We start from the raw sequence: 22,841 nt of genomic DNA, 5'->3' as shown, positions 1-22,841 counted from the left end.
AATTGTAGAGGCTTTAGACTGTTCAAATGTTAGCTCCACCATTTACTAATTCTATGACGTTGAGTTATTTAGTTTCTAAACCTATAAAATTGAGATAATTATACCTATGCTGAGGACTGATATTTAAGAAATGAGCAGAGAAGAGGGAAATTATAAAGCACATGAGAAAGAAAAGATAAAAGGTAGAAACCACAGGAGAATATAGTGTTTGGGAAATTAATGGAAAAGAGTATTTCATGATTAAGATCAGTAGATTAAACACTGCAGAGATATCAATTAAAATCAGGATTGAAAAGTTTAAACAGGATTTTATTAAAAATGCATCTTTGGTGACCCCAGCTAAAGCACGGTGGAGGTAAATATAGACAGAAATAGATGGTAGATGAGGGTGTGAGAGACAGATTTAGAAAATTCTTTGAAGAAATTTGGCACAAGGGAGAAAAATGATTGGACTGGTATCTAGTGGAAGTCATGAAGTCAAGACAGAGTTGCTTGTTTCTGTGTTTTGTTTTTGTTTTGTAATTGGGAGAAACTTACGTGTCATTAGTTAAGATGCCTACAGCTGCAAGTAACAGAAAACCTAGCTAACAATGCTTAAACCATTATGACATTTATTGTTTACATTTTAAAAAGTCTGAAAGTAGACAACTCTGGGGTTTGAGTTTCTTTTTTTTTTTTTCCCCAAAATCTCAGAGATGTTATCAAAAACCAAGATTCTTTTTGTCCTCCTATTTTGCCACAAAATAGCTAACATTCCCAGGCATCATGTCCTTAAAACATACTCCCAGCAGAAACAAAGGGGAAGAACAAAACTTGCCCCTCAATCAGGAAGCAAAATAGCTTACCTAGAGTTTACCCCCTCATCAGATTTTCCCTTATATCTCACTGGTTAGAACTGGGTCATGTGGCCACTCTTAGCTATAAGAGCAGCTAGGAGATTATGTGTCTTTCCAGACTCTATTTTGAAGTAATAAGGAGAGGGGGGTTAGGAAGGTCTTCCATATAGCCAATCAGTACTGTCTGCCACATGCATGCTGATGGGAGAGAGTAAGTAAAGAGCAAGAAGACAAAGACATAGAAGGAAAGAGGGCAAGAATGAATTCAGATACAGGTAAGTTTGTAAGGGGGCTGCTGCAAGTTGAGAAAGTTTGCACCACATAAATTTAATATTCTTTGTCAGGCAGAAAATGGGATGACCCATTAAAGGTCAAGGGGGGTGTACGAGGATAGAGGTCTTCAGAATAACAAAGCAGACTTTAAATAGTTCCTACAGAGATTGCAAGAGAGGGCTGCCTAGGATAACAGGTTTCTAGGCAAGAGAGAGAAAAAAATGGAAAAAAATTTCCTAGGGATTGTTAGGCAACATTAGAAAACATTCGTTCATAGTGCAACCCACATGTCACTAACAGGACTTCCCTACCACCACCCACCAGCCTGAGGGTAAGAATAGAGAAAGTAGAATGTTGAATCCATTACAAACAGAAGTTTATCGGTTTAGAGAAAAAGGAATGTATCAATGCGTGGATGATACAATAGAAAGACAAGAGTACAAAGGAGGTGAAGTTATTACTAAGCCAGTGAAATAATGGGCCATATATAACTGTGTTAGTTAGAAAAGAAATTAAAGGTATGAGAAGGCAGACAGAGAAGGATAGTCAAGAACCTGAGGTGTAGTGGCCATAAGAAGAAGGCTGGAAAGATAAAAAACAAACTGTGGTAAAATGAATAAGATGAGTGCTTCCAGGGGACAGACTGATGGTGTGCCATGAAAATGGGTGGCTGAAGTAGAACACAGCAGCCCAGTGCACTCAAGGGCACTCGAGTTAAAAAGGTGAAGAAATTGAAAGTCTTTGAAGTAAATGGACCATCTACACGGACTCTGATATCATTCCAGATGATGGACAAAACTGGAGTGAAAAGGAAGTACCAACATCCTTAACAAATAACAAAACGTGACCAGAGAAGAGAAGGAGAAGGTGATTATACTTTTAATAATCATAACTATCAAAAACAATATAAGTATGGAGGAGTATTGGCATAGAAGCTGCCCTAGGAAACAAGGAATATGCCAACATCACCCTAAATCATTGGGTAGATAGTGAGTGAAAGAATAAACTTCATCTACTTAAGAAGACTTCATGAAAAGCAATGCCTGCAGGGGATCACAGTTTTCAGCCAAAAATATTAAGGAAAATTTATTTAATATAAATCAGGGGTCCAGAAGCACTAAACAAAAATCTGAGATGAAAAAGAAGGAACGTTTATATTCAGGAGAGAGGAAGTCCTAAACAACATAAAGATGAAAACTTTTTTTAAAAAATAACCAGAGAGGCTTATATTTGAGCAATTACCAAGAGTGACAAAAATATTGGATGTAATAGACGTAGTAGCCTCAAGGTATTCAAAAGAATCAGTCCTAGTAACCTCTATGACTGGAGAACACTATAGCCCAGACCAACTGTACTTTCAAAAAATTCCTGTTCTTAGTTATAATATCCAGAAGTTTTCAGTAACAATATTTCACACATGCTAGATTAATATCCAAATTTAGCTTTAGACATACATTCATTTTGGAAACCAATATTATTAGCATTATTTTTGTACAGTAAGGAATTTAACCTTGCCCATAAATGCCCCCAAATAAGTGGCCTTTGACCTCAGCTTTTAGGAAGTAATCTCTAAATTCTCTGTTTGCCTGCAGGCCTTAAGCTAGCATTATAGACACAATGTGATTTAGAGTGGGGGCTCTGGGTCATGTCTGGAGGGGCAGGAGACTAGAGACTAAGATCAGCCATATGGACAATTAATCATACCCATGTCACAGAGCCTCAATAAGAACTCTGAACATCAAGGCTCAGGTAAGCCTCCCTGATTGGCAATACTGCATGCATATCATACATCTATGCCAGGGAGAGTAACAATCCCACTCTGACTCTACAGAGAGAAGACAATGGAAGCTCCGCATTTGTTAACTCCCCGGACTCTACCCTATACACTTATTCCCTTGGCTGATTTTAATCTGTATCTTTCTCCTGTAATAAATCATTAACATGGATACAATAGCTTTCAATGAGTTCTGTGAGTCTTTCTAGCAAATTGTTGAACCTAAGGGTGATCTTGCAAACCCCTGAGCCTGCAGTAAACCTCAGAAATGAGGGCAGTCTCATGGGGTCTATGCCCTCTAACTTCATTATTTGGCCTAAACTTTTCGCAATATATATTCTCCCTAAATCTAAATTTGTTCACAGGGGAAAAAATGTTTTAAAAACAACCTAATACCTGAGGTTAGCTGAAACTGTCACTGAATGGTAACTAGTCTACTGAACTACTAATGGCCATCTGCTTCCACAAATCCCTCTGAGCAGTGTCAAAATCTCAACAATTAACCACTAAGAAAAGTACTATTGAGTTTTAATCTGGATAAAATAGACACTTACTGTATCACTAAACAGAAAATAATTCCCCTTTACTGAGTAACAGCTTGTTCTAGATAATTGGGATATGCCATTGTACCTCTGTGCAACGTGATCACATCCAAATAGTGAGTACTACATAACAATTTTAACTAAATTTTATATTATTTTTAATTGACAAATAATAACTGTATACATATAAATAGTCCCCTACTTATGATGGTTCGACTTATGATTTTTTTGACTTTACTATGATGCAACAGTGATACGCATCCAGTATGCTCCTCAACTTACAACAGGGTTAAGTTCTGATAAACCCACGGTACTTAACCCATCATAAGTCGAAGAGCATCTGTATATTTATGAGGTACAATGTGATGTTGTGATATATGCTGACACTGTAGAATGCTGAAATAAAAGTAACTAATATACACATTGCCTCACATGCTTATTATTGTTCTGTGGTGAGAACATTTAAAACCTAATCATATAGCTACTACATTTAATAAATGAATTCTATTACTGCAGTTACTGACATAATAACATAGAAGTATTTGTCAAACTTCATTGCCAAACACTGCTAAAAAGACTTTAACTCACCTCCATATAAAAACTGCGCCAAAATATATTATCTAAATTAATAAAAATACAATTAAGATATAATGAAAAAGGGGCACTTAAATAATGAGTGCCAGAGTGAAGAGATTTACAAAGATATTGTCTCAAAAATGCCTTATAAAATATAAAGTATAAAACACAGACTCTGCAGCCAAATTACAAAGGAAGACTCTTAATACATTAATATCAATTAGCATTTCAGGGATGATATTAAAGAGTATTCACTCTTTTAAGTAAAAACTTAAAACTTATAAAACTTCAGTTGTACAGTTTGGTTAAAAGCCTGGCCGAGAGAATTGGAAATTACTTGTGGGACCTGCCCAAGTTATTTAAACTCTTTGTGCTTCAGTTTCTTGTAAAATAAGAATAATAATAGTACCTATTATACAGAATTATGTGGATTAAATGAGATAATACAGGTAAACAGTATAAGGCTTAGCACATAGTAAATACTCAATAATAGATGGCAATTTTCAGTAGTCCAGAATAATCTAGGGATAATACATTAATTCAGTCTATTTACTTTGATGCTTCTATATTCAGATGCTTTCTAATATACCAGAATTAGACTTTACCAAAATAAACTAACTATACAGTCTAACATATTTGTTTCTATGGTTATACATGCTTGTCATAAACAGAAAAAAAGAAATACCAAAAAAAAATAAAAGTAAAAAAGATGTTTAAATTACCATGAGTCATTTCTTTTGGTGGACTTTTTACCAACACCAAATTAATAATATTAGGTAAAACAAGTATTAAACACACACAAATATCTATGAATATAAATAGTATAGCATTATTCTCAAACTATAAATAATCACATAGCACTGACAATTTTTTAAAACACTAATAAGTAAAGGTTCACAGTGGACAAAAGAATTTATGGGGGCCGGTTTCATGTCCTTCTTGTTTACAACAATATCCCTAAAATCTAATTATTGAGAGAATGAATAAAATTAGGGGGCAGGTTGCTTTAAAAAATAACGGGGAAAACAAATGAACAGTAAGGAGAGACAGAGAGAAAGAAAGAAACAAAAAACAATCACAGTAATACATTGAACTTTTAGAAAACTAGAGGTGGAAAAGGCGAGGGGGAGAGAGAGGGGCTGATGAGGAATTGGTCAACAGACACAAAGAATGATGGCGTATTGTAATGATGAATAAGCACCACACATTGTACACAGTTACTGAAAATCAACGTTGTACCCCACGTGTATGTATAATATAAATAAACAAATAAATAACAGGGAGAGACTGATAGTCTTTGAAAAGACTGACATCATGAGAGTTATTCTTTGGAAAGAATAATCTACCAGTCTCTAGGTTAGCAGTAAGAGGGCAAACAAAGTTAGTCAGGAGGGGATGAAAGAGAATGTTCAGGTTACCAAAACTGCCACCAGCAGTTTCAAACAGTCTTTCAATAATAGAAAAACTGACCAAATGAATGACATGAAATTACTCTGAATTAATTTTGATAAAAATGAATACAGCTGAATCAGCATTAAAATAATCACAAGAAAAATAATTACTGTATTTCATTACATCTAAAACACCATAGATTGTAAGATACATCTTATTTTATATACCACCAAGAAAGCAAAAAAAAAATGCTAAAAAATTAACACAATGCCAAGATGTTACTGATTATAAAATACACTCCACTTTCAGAGATTAAAATTTGAAAAATATGTATCCTAAAATCAATAAAATATAGTATCTGCCTAAATAGTAAAAAGACATCACAATCCTATGAAATCCTGAGTAATGTTCATAACCCTCTTCACAGCCTGCTTGGGATCTTTTCAAGTCTTCTTGGAGCTTGAACAGCTCCAGCAGGCTTCTGACATCTGACTCTGGCCCCACGGACACCCATCTGTACCTAAATAGGGAGGGTAAGCCCTTGTCCATCCAACAGATGCCACAGCCCTAAGAAATTCTCCTAAAGGTTCAGCAAGTAATCTTACATGACCTTTATTAAGGTTTCTTAATTATCACTGCAGAAGACAAGACTCTATCTTTTATAATTATCCTCATCCTAGACTCAGTTCAAACTATTGTAGATTATTCTTCCAACTCTGTATCAACAACAGAAAAGAGTGAAAAGGTTAGGAATTCTTCTGGAAGTGTTCAAGGTATAGACAGGTTATTGTAAAGGTCTGGCAATTAGCCTCCTTTAAATTTATTCATTTTCAAAGGCAAATTACTTTAGCCTCCCTGGTTTTTGCCGCTAATGAATTGTGTCTGACCTCTTTCATCCCTCTTTGATCAATATATTTCACTGGCCTGGAACATTTTTCTAACAGTGCTCGCTTTTGCACTAATTTTGATTGCTGGCTTTCAACTGAATGAGACAGTGCCATTTTACCAATTCCCTTATAAACAAGCCAGTATTTTGTATGCCTCCCACGATGTCAGGACCACAGTTAGAGCCTGCCCTTAACATGAACAGACTGCCCCAGGATCTCTATGTCATTACTTCACTCTGATAGACACACAAAGAAGGAAATGGGAAAAGTTTCTCTGTGTTATCAGACACAAAAGAATAGCCAAGCATCTTTGCTTTATCATTGAAACACTGCCCAAGTTTAAACCACAATGATGGCTTTGACTTCCCAGTACCTTTCTGTCCTCCTCTTTCTTCTTACTTTCTTTCCTGCTCTCTTTTCAGAATCAGGCCTGGAGTCAGACCAGATGCTCTGTTTTTCTCTAATTTTCCTTACTTCTTTATTTAGATGTCAGAAAATTCATAAATGAAATCTGTTGATACACTCTTACATTTGAACAGTCAAATTTTACCCCCCGTTCTATGTTCTGAAAATAAGAATTTTGATTTTCTGCATTCACTTGCAGAGAATGAAAAATTAATATGTAAAGATGAAATCAAAACAAGGTCCACCTCTCTCCTTAGGAAGCACCTGAGTCATGACAGAGGCTGGTAACCCGAGCCCACAGCTTCAATCATTCCTAGGGCTTGGGTTAGCCTACAAATGAGGTGAGAACATGTTTTTCACTTACGCAAAAGGATATATCCAAAGTAAATACAGACTTTTAACTGGGACGCAAAGGGGAGAACAGGGATGAGAAACCTAGTGGTGTATTGAAAAGTTACAGGGAAGAAAGCCATGTAACTACGTGAGTAAAGAGGCCTAACCTTGCCAAAGGAGAGAGCCAGTGTGAAGAAACAGCCAGTGATATAATGAATGGGAGAAAGGGAAATGACATGCTAGTTCCTGCATCTAGGAAAGTGCAACACGTGTCTGAAAGGTCTTGAACCTAAGGAAGGAATTCATGGCCAAGAAGAGTAAAGTGCCTTCATCTTCCCAAGGTGCCAAGAACTAGGGCTGATCCAAGAAAGCAGATGACTGATATAAAGCAGAAGAGAATCTAGCTCAACTACATACAATCAGAGGGCTACAGCAGGAGGACTTCCCTGGATGTTGGGTAGAAAAAAAGCTCCAAGAGCCAGGGTCCTCGCAGCCTTACAAATTGTTCCAATCCAAAACTACATAGAACAAGAAGTGAGAATACCATTAGCTAACACTGTAAAAGAATAACTCTCCATTTTTTACACTTTGGTTGTTTTATTTCGGTTGCTTTCTTGATAAAATTACTCATTTAAAACTTCAGATCACTAAGTAGTTTTATCAAGTGAAAAGTGTCTCTACACATGCATCAATAGGGACCAGAAGACAAAAGCAGGTTGGTGAAGTAACGAGACTGATCATTTCTACTCTGAAAAATTTGGCATAACTGACTTGGGTGGTGTCTTCATCCATTTTCTGTTACCACAAACTGGGTAATTTATAAAGAATAGATGTTTATTTAGCTCACGGTTCTGGTGGCTGAGAAGTCCAATGTTGAAGGGCCAGCATCTGGTGAGGGCCTTCTTGCTGTATCATCCCATTGCAAAAGGGCAGAAAGGCAAGCGAGTATGTGTGAAAGAGAGAAAGCACAAGGCACCAGGTTCACTTAATTACAATCCACTTTCGAGATAATTAACTCACTCCCATGATAACTCTACCCTCAGAACCCAATCACCTCTCATTAGTCCCTACCTCCAAACATTGGGGACCAAGTTTCAAAGCTGAGTTTGCGAGGGGACAAACACCCACACCACTGCAGGTGGGGAACTAGGAACATTTGGTGCCTGTCTAAAAAACTGCATTAGCTTTTGGTATTAAATATCTATAATAGCAACATGTAAAAAAAGAACATTATATTATAATGTTCAAAATTGCATATATAAGTACCCAGTCTGTAATTACAGTGAGTTGGAGGTATTCATGTAAGTCATCTGATAATTAGCAAAAAAGAAGGGCATTTTAAATAGGAGGAAATAACCAGTAATTAATACTCATGGGCTGTTTCTAACTCCTTCTAACAATTTGTTCTCTTTCAATGCTGACGGCAGGATTTCCTCTATGACATGGAACCTACGTGAGACTGCAAAATCTGATATCCTAATAATACCAACTTGAATGGTCAACACTATATGATACTCAGCTTTGTTCCAACTTTGACTGCCTTAAATAAAACACTGTACAACAGTATTTGAAAATCATCAAAATTTCTAGCATATCTAAATGTCTTGCTTATGATTACAAGTCAAAAGCAGATTTGTAACTGCTATGGTCTAGATATGTTTTGTCCCCACTAAAACTCATGTTGAGGCTTGGTGCCCAATGTAACAGTGTTGAGAGGTAGTGGAACCTTTAGGAGCCATTTGGGTCATAAGAGTCCTCATGACAGGATTAATGAAGTCTCTCAGGAATGAGTGAATTCTCACTCTTGCAGGACTGGATTGGTTACTGGGAGAATGGGTTGTTATAAAGCAAGGCTGCCTCTCATATTCGGTCTGCTCACCCTTCCACTTTCTGCCATGAGTTGAAGCAGCATGAGGTCCTCACCACATGGGCTGCCTGATCTTGGACTTCTCATTCTCCAGAATCATGAGCCAAATAAAGTTCTTTTCTTTATAAATTACCCAGTTTCAGGTATTCTATTATAGCAACACAAAATGGACGAAGAAAATAAAAGCTTTATTTTACAATTTTGAAGTCTAGAACTATGTTTTAAATGACCTTGTATTCTCGGCATCTAACCAATGTCCCAAACACAGTAAGTAGCCAATAAGTGTCTACTATTAAACATGATAAAAAGTCCAATGACATTTTAAAAGTACAGCAGTAATTATTTGATGCCAGCTCAATAAATAATTTTTAAATGAATGAATAAATGCATGGTGCTCAAAAGGAACTTCTGCTGGATTAAGCAAATTAATCTACTTACCAGATAATACTGCCTTATAAAAATATTTCAAAGAACTGGACTTTAGTTATATTTTTATTTCCTTCTTTACTAATGTATAATTTTTAAAGGGAGAGGAGAATTCAAAGCTAGGCTTAACATACTTAATTCTTTAGCTTCAGATTAAGCTCCCCCCCAAAATCTAAGAGCAGTAATTGAGCTATACTACATAGAAAAATCTGACTCATGTTTAAAGGCTTTTTTAAAAAAAAATGATGTCTTAGGTGCCTAAAAGACCACTGCCCTGTCCAACTGAATTAATTAATGTTCTTCATTCCTTAATGCCTCATGGAGACCTAATAAAGTATTTTTAAATATGAGACCTGCTAAAGTACCTGATGATGCAAAAATCACAAAGAGGAATGAATAAAGTCAGATGCCCAAAACTAACAATAAAGACATTCAGTGACTTCACCTATAGTTAATGCACAGTCTGTGAACCTTTACCATGCAAGGTAATAAATTTCCTTGGTATATTTAGATATAGCTAACTTAATTATCTTAAAAACATCATTTAATATTTTATTTCTTTGCCTAAGTGTCTGGGAACATCTGAAACTTAACATATGATACTATAAATCTGAATGATGAAAGTAATTTATGTTAGTTACATAATGTGAAAGGAAGAAATATGGATAATTTCCTTAGAAACTGTTTAAACTATGAATGACTACCAAAAGAGCCATTTGAAGTAATGTTATCATCCTCTATATAACTTAAGAGTCAGAAGATCTCCAGATCTATTACTATTGTCAAATAAGAAAAGAATTTAGGTATGATTCAGTTAAGTACAGATGCCTTACAACTACTAATATTTAAACACTGAATTGTTTAACAATTCACTTTAAAATGAACCATAAGAACCTGTTTAAAATCTTTGGGTATAATAATGATTTTTAGTATAGAATACTGTTTGAAATCAAATGGGTTGTAGTTTAGAAAATATGTTTTTGTTATGTTGACATTATATTGAAATAGTACTGGCAATAAAATTTTATACATATTTATTTCCATAATACATTGGCCATTACCTGATAAACCCCTGATGCTGCAAACATTAAATACAGAAAAGAATTTGGTGGTTAATTATTCTGTTAATCACTGGGGAAAATAGACCTTTTAAAGCTCCTTGTGTAATATATATATATATCACTTGCCACTTAAAAAACCATGGTATCAAACTCCTTTGGCTCTTCCCATATGAGGTATTTAGGGTGCTCAGATTTCTTTTTTGTTTTATACAAGATTAAGCAGAGCTTAGCCCAACTCAATAGCAAAATTCTTTAGGAAACCAAAGGCTGAGAACATTCCTTACTCAAAAGTGAAATTCCATTGTCAGGGAAATCACTAATACCAACTATCAAGGGAAAATGTCTCATTCCTATTGCAGGATCAGCTAACATGAAGCTGCTTCTTTAGTTGCTAGGAAACAACCAACTCATTATACGCCATTATCAGAACCCTAGAGAAGAGAACTGGCATCTGCTTCACATTTGGGGATACTGGAGATTGAACTAAAAGCACTGAAATTGCTGCCAAAATCCCTATCTCCAGGGTTTACACTGTGGCCCACAGCAGGTGATGACATCACTCTAGCCTTTGAAGTTTTCCTTTCTGAAACTCTTTTTCTAACAACTAAAATTATTTTTTTAATATTCCACATTTTCCAACTCAAAGATTCTAAGAAATGACTTCCTCATTTGAGTTAAACTAATGATATCTATGTTGCACACAATTTAGGAGAAAAAAAACACTACTTGAGAACTTTAACAAATTACAGAAAAATTTTAAACTATTAGTTATTCATCGAGTGAAATATACTAGATGTTTATGCCTTTAATTATGAAAGTCAAATGAAAAATAAAGAAAAATTGTTTCAAATCTCAGGACAGTAAAAAGGAACACATACTGATAAATCCAGTACTCAAAATGACATTCTAATACTTATCTGCCTAGTTTTCCTATTTGATCCTAAAGCTTAACTTCTACTTTTATGTCCTGACACACTTTTTCACAACGCATCGTAAAATGCATTCATGAACATATATTTATTCATCAATCTTTTCCTTTCCTTCTGGCAAACGAGGTTGGAAGGAGGTGGGGTGAAATTATTCAGATCAACTAGACATTCACAAGTAGAAACCAAGAGACTCCCTGTACTACTGCTTCTGTATACAGAAAAATAAGTTATCCGTCTGAAGATGTTCAAAGTAGTAGACAAATCATCTTCTTTCACTAAATTACAAAGAAAGATCCTAGCGGGGCATATCCGTCCCAGTATAATTCTTCTCCCCACCACGCATCTGATGCTCCTCATTTCAATTACTCACGCCTGCTACTCTGGGGTAAATAATGTTCCCTTCATATTGCCTCAGACGCTTACTCTCAAGCGACTCAGCCTCACTCCACTAACATGCCTACCTTCTCCCAGTATGACTCTAACCCACTTTTCTCTTTTTCTTGTGAAAATCACTTCCACCTAGGGCTACCAGAGTTAGCAAATAAAAGTACAGGAAACTCACTCAGAACATCTGAAAATCAGATATACAATGAATATATTTTTAGTATGGGTAAATCCCAAATTATTCATTGTGTATCTGATATTCAAACTTAGTTGGGTATCCTACAGTTTATCTGGCAACGCTACTACCACCCCACTGTGAAATATCTTGATCTTTGACAATCTTCTCACTTTATGAGACTTGATTTTTCTCACATAACCTCGTTTTCAAATTCTATTTTAAAAAAATAATAAAGGCAAACTTTTCTAATGTCCCTCCTTCTCTGAACACAACCAACTTATCAGTCATTTTTTACACCTTTTCCTCGCACAACTACTCAATCACTTCTTACACATCACAAGTGATTTTCAACTATTTGATTCCTCCAATTTTACCCCATCTCCTAATCCTTCCTGACCACCTGTACTTCTGAAAACCAGGACTTGACTTCAATATTTCCCTCATTAATTCCTTGGATATTCTTCCTCTTTGGACATTCTGCCATGGCAGTTACTAATCCTAGATCCAACAACAGGTTTGCCCATGCAGGCTTGCAGGCTTCTCTGAGTTACTGAAGACAGCCGAGTTACTGAAGACAATCACAAAAATTTGGTAGAACTAAAAATTTTCATCCAGTAGGCTTTTGCTACTACGTAGGAATCCTATTATTCATCTCTTCGTCTCTTTTTTTATTATTATTCCTCTGAAAGCAGTTTTAAAAAAGCCCTGCCTCTGTACCATTGTATGCCTAAGCCTGACCTCAGAACCACCAACATTCTTAGAGTCACCTGGGATAATCCAATTAAAATGCAATTCCTTGGCCATACCTGGGACCTACTGAATGAAAATCTGGGGTGGGGGAGGGGGAACAGGGCGAGTGGGGGGTGTGTGGAATGGGGAACTATAAATCTGAATTACTATAAACTATAATTCAGCCAGCTCCCCAGGTCATTTTTATGAAAACTTAAATTTGTAAACTCTTGCCCAATTGAGTAAACTCACCAGCTTTCTCCTTCCACTGAAAAGATCAAGAAAAGAATAACCTCTATGTTAACCTCTTTTTAGTGGTAGTTGCAATGGGGTCACCTTATCTGCCCTTCTTTCTATTCCGAGTTTGAACTTGGAACTACAGACTTCTTTCTAAAAATAATTCATCTATCTGAACTTTAATATCATTCCCTTTTGCCTCTTTCATAATATTCCTTTTTCAACAATTTTCTCATTTCCTACAATCTCCAGTCTCTCTTCATTGAATCCTATTACCTTGGAAAAGGTATAGATGTCCGCTTTTGGAAAACAAACAAAAAGGACTTTCATTTGATACCATTCCTCCTTAAACAACCACCCTATTTTCCTTTCTTTTTCCTCACTACCTACCCTTCAACCCATATATGGCCTATTTCATCTAATAAGCAGAATACATTTCTACCTCCATAGTCTTGCTGTAAATTTATTCTTAAACCCCTATAATCTCACTCTTTTCATTCCCTGTTCTACTAATGGTTCACAAATGGCCATCTAACACCTATTATCTCCTTGCCCTATCTCAATCTTCATTCTTTCTGACCTATCATTCTTAAAATTCTCCAAACCAGTAATCCCCAAACTTGACTACAGTTTGGAATCAGGTAGAGAGCTCCGAAAATGCTGATGCCTGTGTCACATATCCAGAGTTTGAGACTTAATTGGCCTGGAGTGTGACCTGAAATTTAAAATTTTTAAAAGATCCCTAGATGATTCTAATATGCAGATATGTTGGAGAACCATTGCTCCAAACACTCAATCTTAATAACATTAGTATCCCTTAGCTCTTTTCTTACCTCTTGAACTACTTCTTTTTCTCTTTACTCCTTTCCTCTCACAAAATCACCCACTCCCAATTACAAGTATTAACGTAAGAGAAGTCCTCAACCCATTACTTTTTGTTTTAGTCCATTTTGTATTGCTATAACAGGATACCTGAGACTGGGTGATTTATAAAGAGAGGTTTATTTGGCTTATGATTCTGGGACAGTTGCATCTGGCATGGTCCTCAGGCTGCTTCTACTCATGGTGGAAAGTGGCAGGCAGCCAGTGGGTACAAGCAGATCACATGGCAAGAGCAAGCAGGAGAGAGAAGCAAGAGAGACAGAGAAGGTGCCAGGGTCTTTTTAAGCAACCAGGTCTCGCGGGAACTAATAGAGCCAGAACTCACTCACTACCCCTCCTCCCCCAGGGAAAGCATTAATCCATTCATGAGGGATCTGCCCCCATGATTCAATCAGTTTCCAACACTGCCACATCAGAGATCAAATTTCCACGAGTTTTGGAGGGGACAACACATCCAAACTCCATCACTTTTCCCTTACTATAATCAATATTAATGCAAACAATGAAAGCAGAAAAGATGTCTCAGGGAGGGTGGTGGTGACGATGATGATAATTACGATGATACCTAATAACAACAAATCTAATACCCCACTGATTGTAAAAAGCTTCATTATTTTATGCAGCACTAAAAGATAAAAAACTGAGTTGGATTCTAATAGGAAAACCCTGCACAGAACTGGAACTCCAAAAGACTGTACCCTCTAAAACTAAAGGTAAATGAAATATAAATCCACAATTTAGAAAGAAATTGGGAGGAAATGTGCATTTCTCAACTTAGGCCTTGGCAAAAGGGGTGAAAACACTTCTTTAGGAACATGAACTGGCCCCACTCTCACATCCAGGCAAGCAACTGAGCCAGTCAAGCCTGGGGTCCTGAGATGGGGGCTGGGCCAGCCCCGCCCTGGCCTACAAACAGATCTTAGAATGTACTTATTAACCACGTGTTTTTCTTTGGAGTGTATGACTTATGTATGCTTATGTCCTTCACCAAATTTCTGCTTAGATTTTTCTAATTCATTGTTAAGAGTTCTTTTTGCAATAAGGATGTCAATCTTTGTGTGTATTTGGAAAAAAAAAAAAGAGAGAGAGAGTAGAATAATGGTTACTAGAGGATAGGAGGGGTGGGGTGAGGGGAAGGAGGAGGGGTGAATTAATGGGGACAAAACTATGCTGTCTATGGTTCCAAGTGAATCATTGTGCAGGATATACATGTATTGAAACAACACCTGTACCCCACAAAAATAAATATAAATAAAATTAGAAAAAAAAAAAAAAAAGAATATGAACCTTAAGTTGTTACCCACGCAGCTTTCCAACCTGAATTCATACCAAGAGAGTGGTCCCAAAAACCTATAACAGAAAATTCAACTGAAAGTTGCCTAAGGTTGAAAGTGCCCCAGGTAACTGGAGAAACAACACAAAACCTCTCTGAAAGAAACTCACCTCAATCTAAGGATAAAGCACTCTTAAGAAGCCGTCACTTGTAAGATGCATCCTGACTAGAGAAATGTTAAAATGTGGGGGGGGGGGGGGGGGGGAATGTATTAGAATTGATAAAATACAATAATAACAGGGCACATTTATATGACATTAGGTTTTCTAAGCATATTTTACATATTAACTCATATACTCTTCATGATGAGGTAGCTACCATTAACCCCATTTACAGGTGAGGAAAGTAAATCTCAGAGAATTTTTTGTCCAAGGTCACACAGCCATTAGATATGGAGAAGGGAACAAACTCAGGCAGATGTGGCTCTGGAGTCCATGCCCTTAATGACTAACCTATAGACATAATTCTGAAAAACATCAATATTTAAGGGGTATGCAAGAAAAATAAATAAAAGATATAAAGAAAATTATGAAAGCTTCCAAAGTAAGTAAGACACATTACTTACAGGGGAGCAACTATAGAAATTACAATAGACCTCTTATCAGAAATAATGAAGGCCAGAAAACAAAGGCACATCTTTTAAGAGGTAAAGAAAAAAATGTCAACTCAGAATTCTATATGCAGTGAAAATATAAGGGAAAAATAAAGACATTTCCAATAAATGAAAATTGAGACAATTCATCACCAGCAGACCCACACCATAATAAATACTAAAGGAGGTTCTTTGTGATAAAGAAAAATGACATCAGATGAAACTCAGATCTAAAGAAGAAATGAAATGCACTGTTGAAATGCACTGTAATAGCGAATGTGTGCATAAATACAAAAGACTGCTTTCTTAATTAGTTTAAAAGAACACTAAATAAATTTTATAGCACTTTGTTGTGAGATTTATAATATATATATTTAAAATACATCACAACAATTTACTAAGTACAAGAGGTGTTAAATGGAACTACAAATTTTTTTACATTGAAATATTACAAAGTGTATTCTCTAACCAAAACAAAATTACCCCCAGAAATCAATGCCATTAAGTTATTAAGAAGATCCCAAAATGTTTGGAAATTAAATGACACAATACAAATATACATAGGTAGAAGAAGAAAAGGAAATTAGAAATTATTTTGAACTGAATGACAGTGAAAATACAACATATCAGAATTTGTGGGATTCTAAGTAATGCCTAGAGATAAATTTATAGACTTAACCACTTATACTAAAAAAGAAAAAATGCTTAAAATCAATAATCTAAGTTTCTACCCTACGAACCTAAGGAAAAAAGAATAAATTAAGCCTGAAATAAATAAAAGGAAGGAAATAATAAAGATAAATGCAGAAAATAATGAAATAGGAAATAGACATAAGATACAGAATATTTTTAAGGCCAAAAACTTGTTCTTTGAAAAAATTAATGAGATTGATAAACATCTAGCAGGAACAATTAAGAATAGAAGAGAGAAATAAACAAAAAGAATAAAAAGTAGCTTTTCACAAGAGGGCATTAAAGGCAAAAAAGGAACCTCCTTCCCCTGCGACGCCTAAGCCAAAGCAAAGGCTTTGAAGGCCAAGAAGGCAGTGCTGAAAGGCATCCACAGCCATAAAAAGGAGAAGACCCTCACATTGTCCATCGCCAGGCGACCCAACACACCATGGCTCCAGAGGCACCCCAAATATCCTCACGAGAGCACCCCCAGGAGAAACAAGCTTGACCACTACACCATCATCAAAAACCCCTGATCACTGAGTTGGCCACGAAGAGGAATACAACAACATATTTGTGTTCACTGTGGATGTCAAGGCCAACAAGCACCAAATCAAACAGAGCTGTGAAGAAGCTCTATGACATTGACGTGACCAAGGTCAACACCCTGATCATGCCTGATAGATAGAGGAGGGCATATCTGTTTGACTGGCTCCTGATTATGATGCTCTGGATGTTACCAACAATATTAGGATCATCTAAACTCAGTCCAGCTGGCTAATTCTAAACATACATTTTTCACCATTAAAAAGAAAAAAAGAATAAAGAGGGAACATTGCCACATACTATATCCTATTTTAAAAAGTAATAAGGGAACATTATAAACAAACTTCATGTATACATTATAAAACACAGGTAAAAAAAACAAATTCCTGCAAAACACAACTTAACAAAGCTGAAACAAGACGAAATTAAAATCTGAAAAGAATTAGTCATCAAAAACATTCTCCCAACCCAGAAAACACAATACTCCAGACCCAGATTTCATTGATTAATTCCATCAAATACAAACATTTAAACATTTAAACCAAAGCTAATAACAATTTTACACAAACTCTTTCACTAAATAGAAAAGGAGAGAAGTACTTCCAACTCATTTTTTGAGGCCAGGATAGCTTTCATACAACACTTGAAAAAGGCTTTACAGGAAAAAAAGATTCTAAACTAATATTCCTCATAAATGTTGATGCAAAAGGCCTTAACAAAATACTGGCAAACTGAATCCAACAATATATTAAAAGTAATTATAATATTACTTATGTAATTAAAATATTATGACCAAGAAGAATTTATCCCAGTAACGCAAAGTTGGTCTAACAACAGAAAAGCAATCAATGTAAAACACCATATTAACAGAATAAAAAAGGAAAACTATATGATTATTTCAATTAAAGGGGGGGGCATTTGATAAAATTCGACACCCATTCACACTAAAACCCCTCAGCAAACAAGGAAATAGGAAGGATTTTCCTCCACCTGATAGAGGGCATCAGCAAAAAACCCACAGCTATCATCATTGTTAATGATGAAAATTTAATGCTCCCCCCACCACCGTCACCAAAATCAGGATGAAAGCAGGGATGTCTACTCTCATCCTTCCTGTTAAACATTATACTTGGCAGTACTAGCCAGTGCAACAAGAAGACCAGAAAATGAAATTAAAATGCTGTTTTACTTGCAGACAACATAATCATGTGCATACAAGATACAAGGCAAGCTACTAAAGAACTGTTAGAATACAAAAATTTTGCAAAGTCACAGAATTCAAAGTTAATATACAAAAATCAATAGTTGATATCTCTACACGCCAGCTGCAAACAATTTGAAATTAAATACAAAAAAGACCACTTATAAGATCATCAAAGAACATAAAATACATAAAGGATAAATCTAACAAAAGAAGTACAAGACCTATACACTGAAACCTATAAAATGTTACTCCAGGAAATTAAAGAAAATCTAAATAAATGTGGAAATATACTATGATCATGGATTAGAAGACTCAATGTTGTCATGATCTTTATTCGCGAAAAATTGATCTATACATTAAATACCATCCTAATAAAAGTATCAACATGCTTTTCTGCACAAATTGATGAGCTGAATCTAAAATTTATACAGAAATGTAAGAGAACCTAGAGTAGCCAAAATGAAAGGAATCTTAGCCAGAAAATGGTCATCTTTGGGGTAACTAAGACCAACCAGAAAATTTCAGTTAGCCATTAACTTAAGAACTGACAATTATCAATTCCTTGAGGTTAGCAGAGAAATTGAGAAACTGACCATATGGCTGAAACTGCCCAGAGATTAAATCATGCCCTAAAAGGATTCTTCTCAAAAGTTTATTCTTGTTTGTCTCCCATTATACCCTTCTATATTGATTTACTTTAGATGTTGCGCACTTAAAATGAAGAATTGAAACTAAGTTTTCTTGTTTTTCTTTCCTTTCCTAATCAACTGCAAATGAATTCCAAAAGAAAGGCAAAGCACCCTTAGCTGATTATTAACTCACTTTCTTGATTAAAGGAAAATTGCATCCACATTAGTTAGAGGTATGAGTCAGGTATTTTTATGTTCCAGTGATACCTGACAGGTTATTGTCTTTAAGCTCTCTCTAGGAGATAAGGACTCTGACCCCAAAATAACATCAAGGGTTTCAAGCTGACCAGTCCATCAACTGTAGACTCCATGACACCAATATCTCACTCAGACCCCCTGCTGACTCCTTGACCAGCCTTCCCTTGGCCTGCAGGACAAAACCCTTACCTCGCCTTCCCATCTCTTTCCCTTTATAAATCCCAGAATAGGCATCGGAAGGCAGGATGATTTTAGCCTGGTCATCCCCCAGATGCCAGTTATCTGAATAAAACTTCCAGTCCTTGTACCAACTTTTGGACTTTCGGATCATCTGTTTAGTGCGAGAGGGCGAACCAAGCCTGATGCCAGTAACAAAAGCAATCTTTGAAAAGAACAAATTTGGAAGACTCACACTTCCTGATGTTAAGATACAAAAAAATCAAGACATTATGGTTTTACTGTAAGGATTAAACAAACAGATCAATGGAACAAAATCCAGTATCCAGAGACAGACCATCCACATATGTTCAACTGATTTTCATCTGGGAAATCTCTTTTAAAAATGGTGCTAGAACTGAATAAATTATGAAAAATTATAAACTTTGACCCTTATCTCACTTCACACATAAAAATTAATTTAAGATGTACAAGCCAAAACTATAAAACTTTAAGATAAAAATACTTGAGAATATCTTGATAATCTTGAGGTAGTCAGGCAGAGATTTCTTAAGATACAAAAAGCACTAAGTATTAAAAAATTAAATTAAAAAAATTAATAAATCAGAATTTATTAAAATTTAAAATTTTAGCTCATCAAAAGGCAAGCCACAGTCTGGGATAAATACTCTCAATAAATATATCTGACAATGCACTCATAGCCAGAATAAAGAAAAACTCCCACAACTTAATTATAAAAAGAAAAATTAACCAATTAAAAAAATGAAAGACTCAGACATTTCACAAAAAAAAATACAGCAAGGTACACACAAAAAGGGGCTCAATGTCATTGATCATCAAGGAAACACAAATTAAAACCTTAACAAGATACCATTTTACACCCACTGGAATGTTTAAAAGTAAAGGGACTGACAACCCCAAATGTTGACAAAGATTAGAGGCAACTGCGACTCTAATGAACACTTCTAAAAAGTATTTACAGCAGTATTATTCCTAATAGTCAAAAGCTGCAGACAACCTCAATGTCCATCAACAGAAGAACAGATAAACAATATTTGGTTATATTAATACAATGGAATATTACTTAGCAGCAAAAAGGACCCAACTACTGTTATATGCAACAACAAAGATAAATTTCAAAAGCCTTAGGCTAAGCGAAAGAAACCAGATACATTCTGTATGATTCCACTTATTTGAAGTTTGAGAACATATAAAACTTGTTCACAGTGATAGAAATCACAACAAAGATTGCCTATGGGTGTGGGATTTAATAGAAGAGGGGTCAAGGAAACTCTCTAGGGGGATGAAAATGTTCTCTATCTTAACTGGGGTGTATTTATATAGGTGTATATATATTTGTCAAAAATCATTGACCTAGGGGCCGGCCTGTGGCTCACTTGGGAGAGTGTGGTGCTGATAACACCAAACCAAGGGTTAAGAGCCCCTTACCGGTCATCTTTATATAAAAAAAAAAAATCATTGACCTATATACTTAAACTCTACGCATGCTATTGTATGCATAATTTTAGCCCAATAAAATATTGTTAGGGAGAGGGAAAACAAAACAAAACAAAACAACTTTGAACCCAAATTTCTAATTCAAGATGGCAGACTGACAACAGAATTTATCCTCTCCTCAAAAAATAGTAACTAGGAGGAGACACAAAAAGAGGCTCTGGATCACTGTGTTGTTTTATTTATCTTATTCTGAATGATCATTGTATAGGTGTCTTTAATTGGGTAATTCATCTGTATATGCTTCTGTATAAATATTATATACAATTCTTTTTAAAATCAACCTATAAATCAGGTACCCCCTACTATCCATTGCTATACAAAGCTTCTATGCAGCTACTGAATTTTCACAAAAGATGTTAAACTTACCAAATGCTTGTCTGCTTTCTAAGCAAAACAAAAAAAAAAAAAGCAAAAACACTCCTATACTAGCAGGCTCAGATGACTGGCACTAATCATAGCATAGTCCTAAAATATCAGCTTTTCATCTCCATTAAAACGTGCATTAAAATGTGCCCCATTAAAACGCCATTAAACCTTTACAAAAGACTGTAGATATGCAGTCTAATTCACATCCTACAGGTTACTGTGTAACCTCTAAGCATCCTGATAAAATAAGACAGGGATCCATTTTCTCAACCCATCTTTCATCCTGATATTTTGTAATGCGTTTGCTGAAAATTTATCTTCAGCACTAACCAGAATAAACCGTGACTTTTATATAATTTATGTGTCAGAGAGCTCATTTTCACTAAATCTCCACTTGGTCCTCTGCCAAACTACCAAATTCCGTAAATATTTCTTAAGCTGAGCTTTTGATAAATGTTGAGAACAATGAGTAAAATCAGATGACTGAAGTGCTGACTAAACTAAACTCAGAATTCAACAATGTAAAATGCAGGCAATTCACACAATTATTCTATATTCTCCTACAGTATTCAGCAGTAGAGAACAGAGAGGCTGGATTAATCAAGACAAACAAAGGTCACAAAGGAATTGGCGGGGAAGGAGTGTTTTGCGGAGTATAACTAAAACAACAAACTATAGGATCTGAGTATAGAACAGGAAGAAATGCAGCCAAGAGACTTAAATGTCTAGGGAATAGGAAGAGTCTGGGACCAAAGACCAAAAAGCATCTTTATCAGAACTCAAGCAGCAGAAGTAGTAGAAAGACAAGATAGCTGTTATCATGAAGAAAGAAGAGTTTCAGAATTCAAGACATATTTCATCTATTTACCTGTGCATCTGAAAATGAATATAGGAATATCTATCATTATATTTGTCAACTTACAGCATGGTGCCTGCCCCAAAGTAGAATCTGAATAAATAAGGAGTAATTGTTGTAAGTTGGAGGAGTAAATGCAAATTACTTTTAATATTTACCTAGAAGACAATTCTAAACTCACATCTACTGAGAAAAAAATAAAATTTATTCCAAGGAGACTATAAATAACATACAGTCCATATAATATTTTTAGATTTTCCAATCAAATGTTCTGTTCCTTTCTTAAGGATAAATTAAAGTTGATTAGACAGATAATATACATGCAAATATACAACCATATATACTCAGAGTAAAACAAAATTTCACTTTTTTTGAAGCTATTTGAAACTACAAGTACCATAGTTTATATAATTTTTTTCTACATATGAGGAATTTCTACCCTTCCCTTTTAACTCAATATTGACTACAATGAGATTAATCATAAATCTAAAGAGGACAGATTACTTATCAAATACTTCTGTTCTCAATGTAGACTCAACAAAGCAACAAAACAATATAAAATAAGACACTAGGATTTTTAGTACTCATAAGCAACAGAAAGTATTAAATCATATAACAGTGCAATATGATCTCGGCACCACGTATCTCATTAGGTGCCACATTACTCATTATACATTCAGCACATCAACTGGATTCCTTTGTAAAACATCTCAAATCTCAGTGCAAATTTTAACAACTCTCCAATCAACAAATACATTAACCACAACTTTGCCAATAATAAAATAATATTTAATGCAATTTTCTTACCTGCCTCAACAGTTTCTCAATGGCTGACATTACCATAAGGCCTCTCCAAACAACTGGTGCAGTCTCTTCAACCAGGAAGCCCATAGACATACTGAAAACAGTAATCCAAAAATACAAATAATTTGTATAAGTTAATCAATATTATTTGAAAAAGTAACATGAAGTAAAAAAG

General features: G+C 35.3%; 1 protein-coding gene across 4 annotated transcripts in view; it reads right to left on the bottom strand.

Annotated features, from left to right (window-relative positions):
• The window catches only part of NUBPL (NUBP iron-sulfur cluster assembly factor, mitochondrial), a 227,801-nt gene that overhangs the window by 108,404 nt on the left and 96,556 nt on the right, over window positions 1–22,841 (bottom strand). For 3 of the 4 annotated variants that reach the window (XM_063090627.1, XM_063090628.1, XM_063090629.1), the window contains 2 exons: window positions 22,670–22,760; window positions 21,929–21,955 (listed from right to left, as the gene is read on the bottom strand). In XM_063090627.1, the coding sequence (XP_062946697.1) occupies window positions 21,929–21,955; window positions 22,670–22,760 (118 nt within the window). The remainder of the gene's footprint in view (window positions 1–21,928; window positions 21,956–22,669; window positions 22,761–22,841) is intronic. The other variant, XM_063090625.1, reaches the window with a different exon arrangement.

The sequence above is a fragment of the Cynocephalus volans genome, chromosome 3 (assembly GCF_027409185.1).
Source record: "Cynocephalus volans isolate mCynVol1 chromosome 3, mCynVol1.pri, whole genome shotgun sequence".
Classification (NCBI taxonomy): Eukaryota; Metazoa; Chordata; class Mammalia; order Dermoptera; family Cynocephalidae; genus Cynocephalus; species Cynocephalus volans.
The sequence above is the reverse complement of the archived record's forward strand: the minus strand, read 5'-3'. Positions and strand labels throughout refer to the sequence as shown.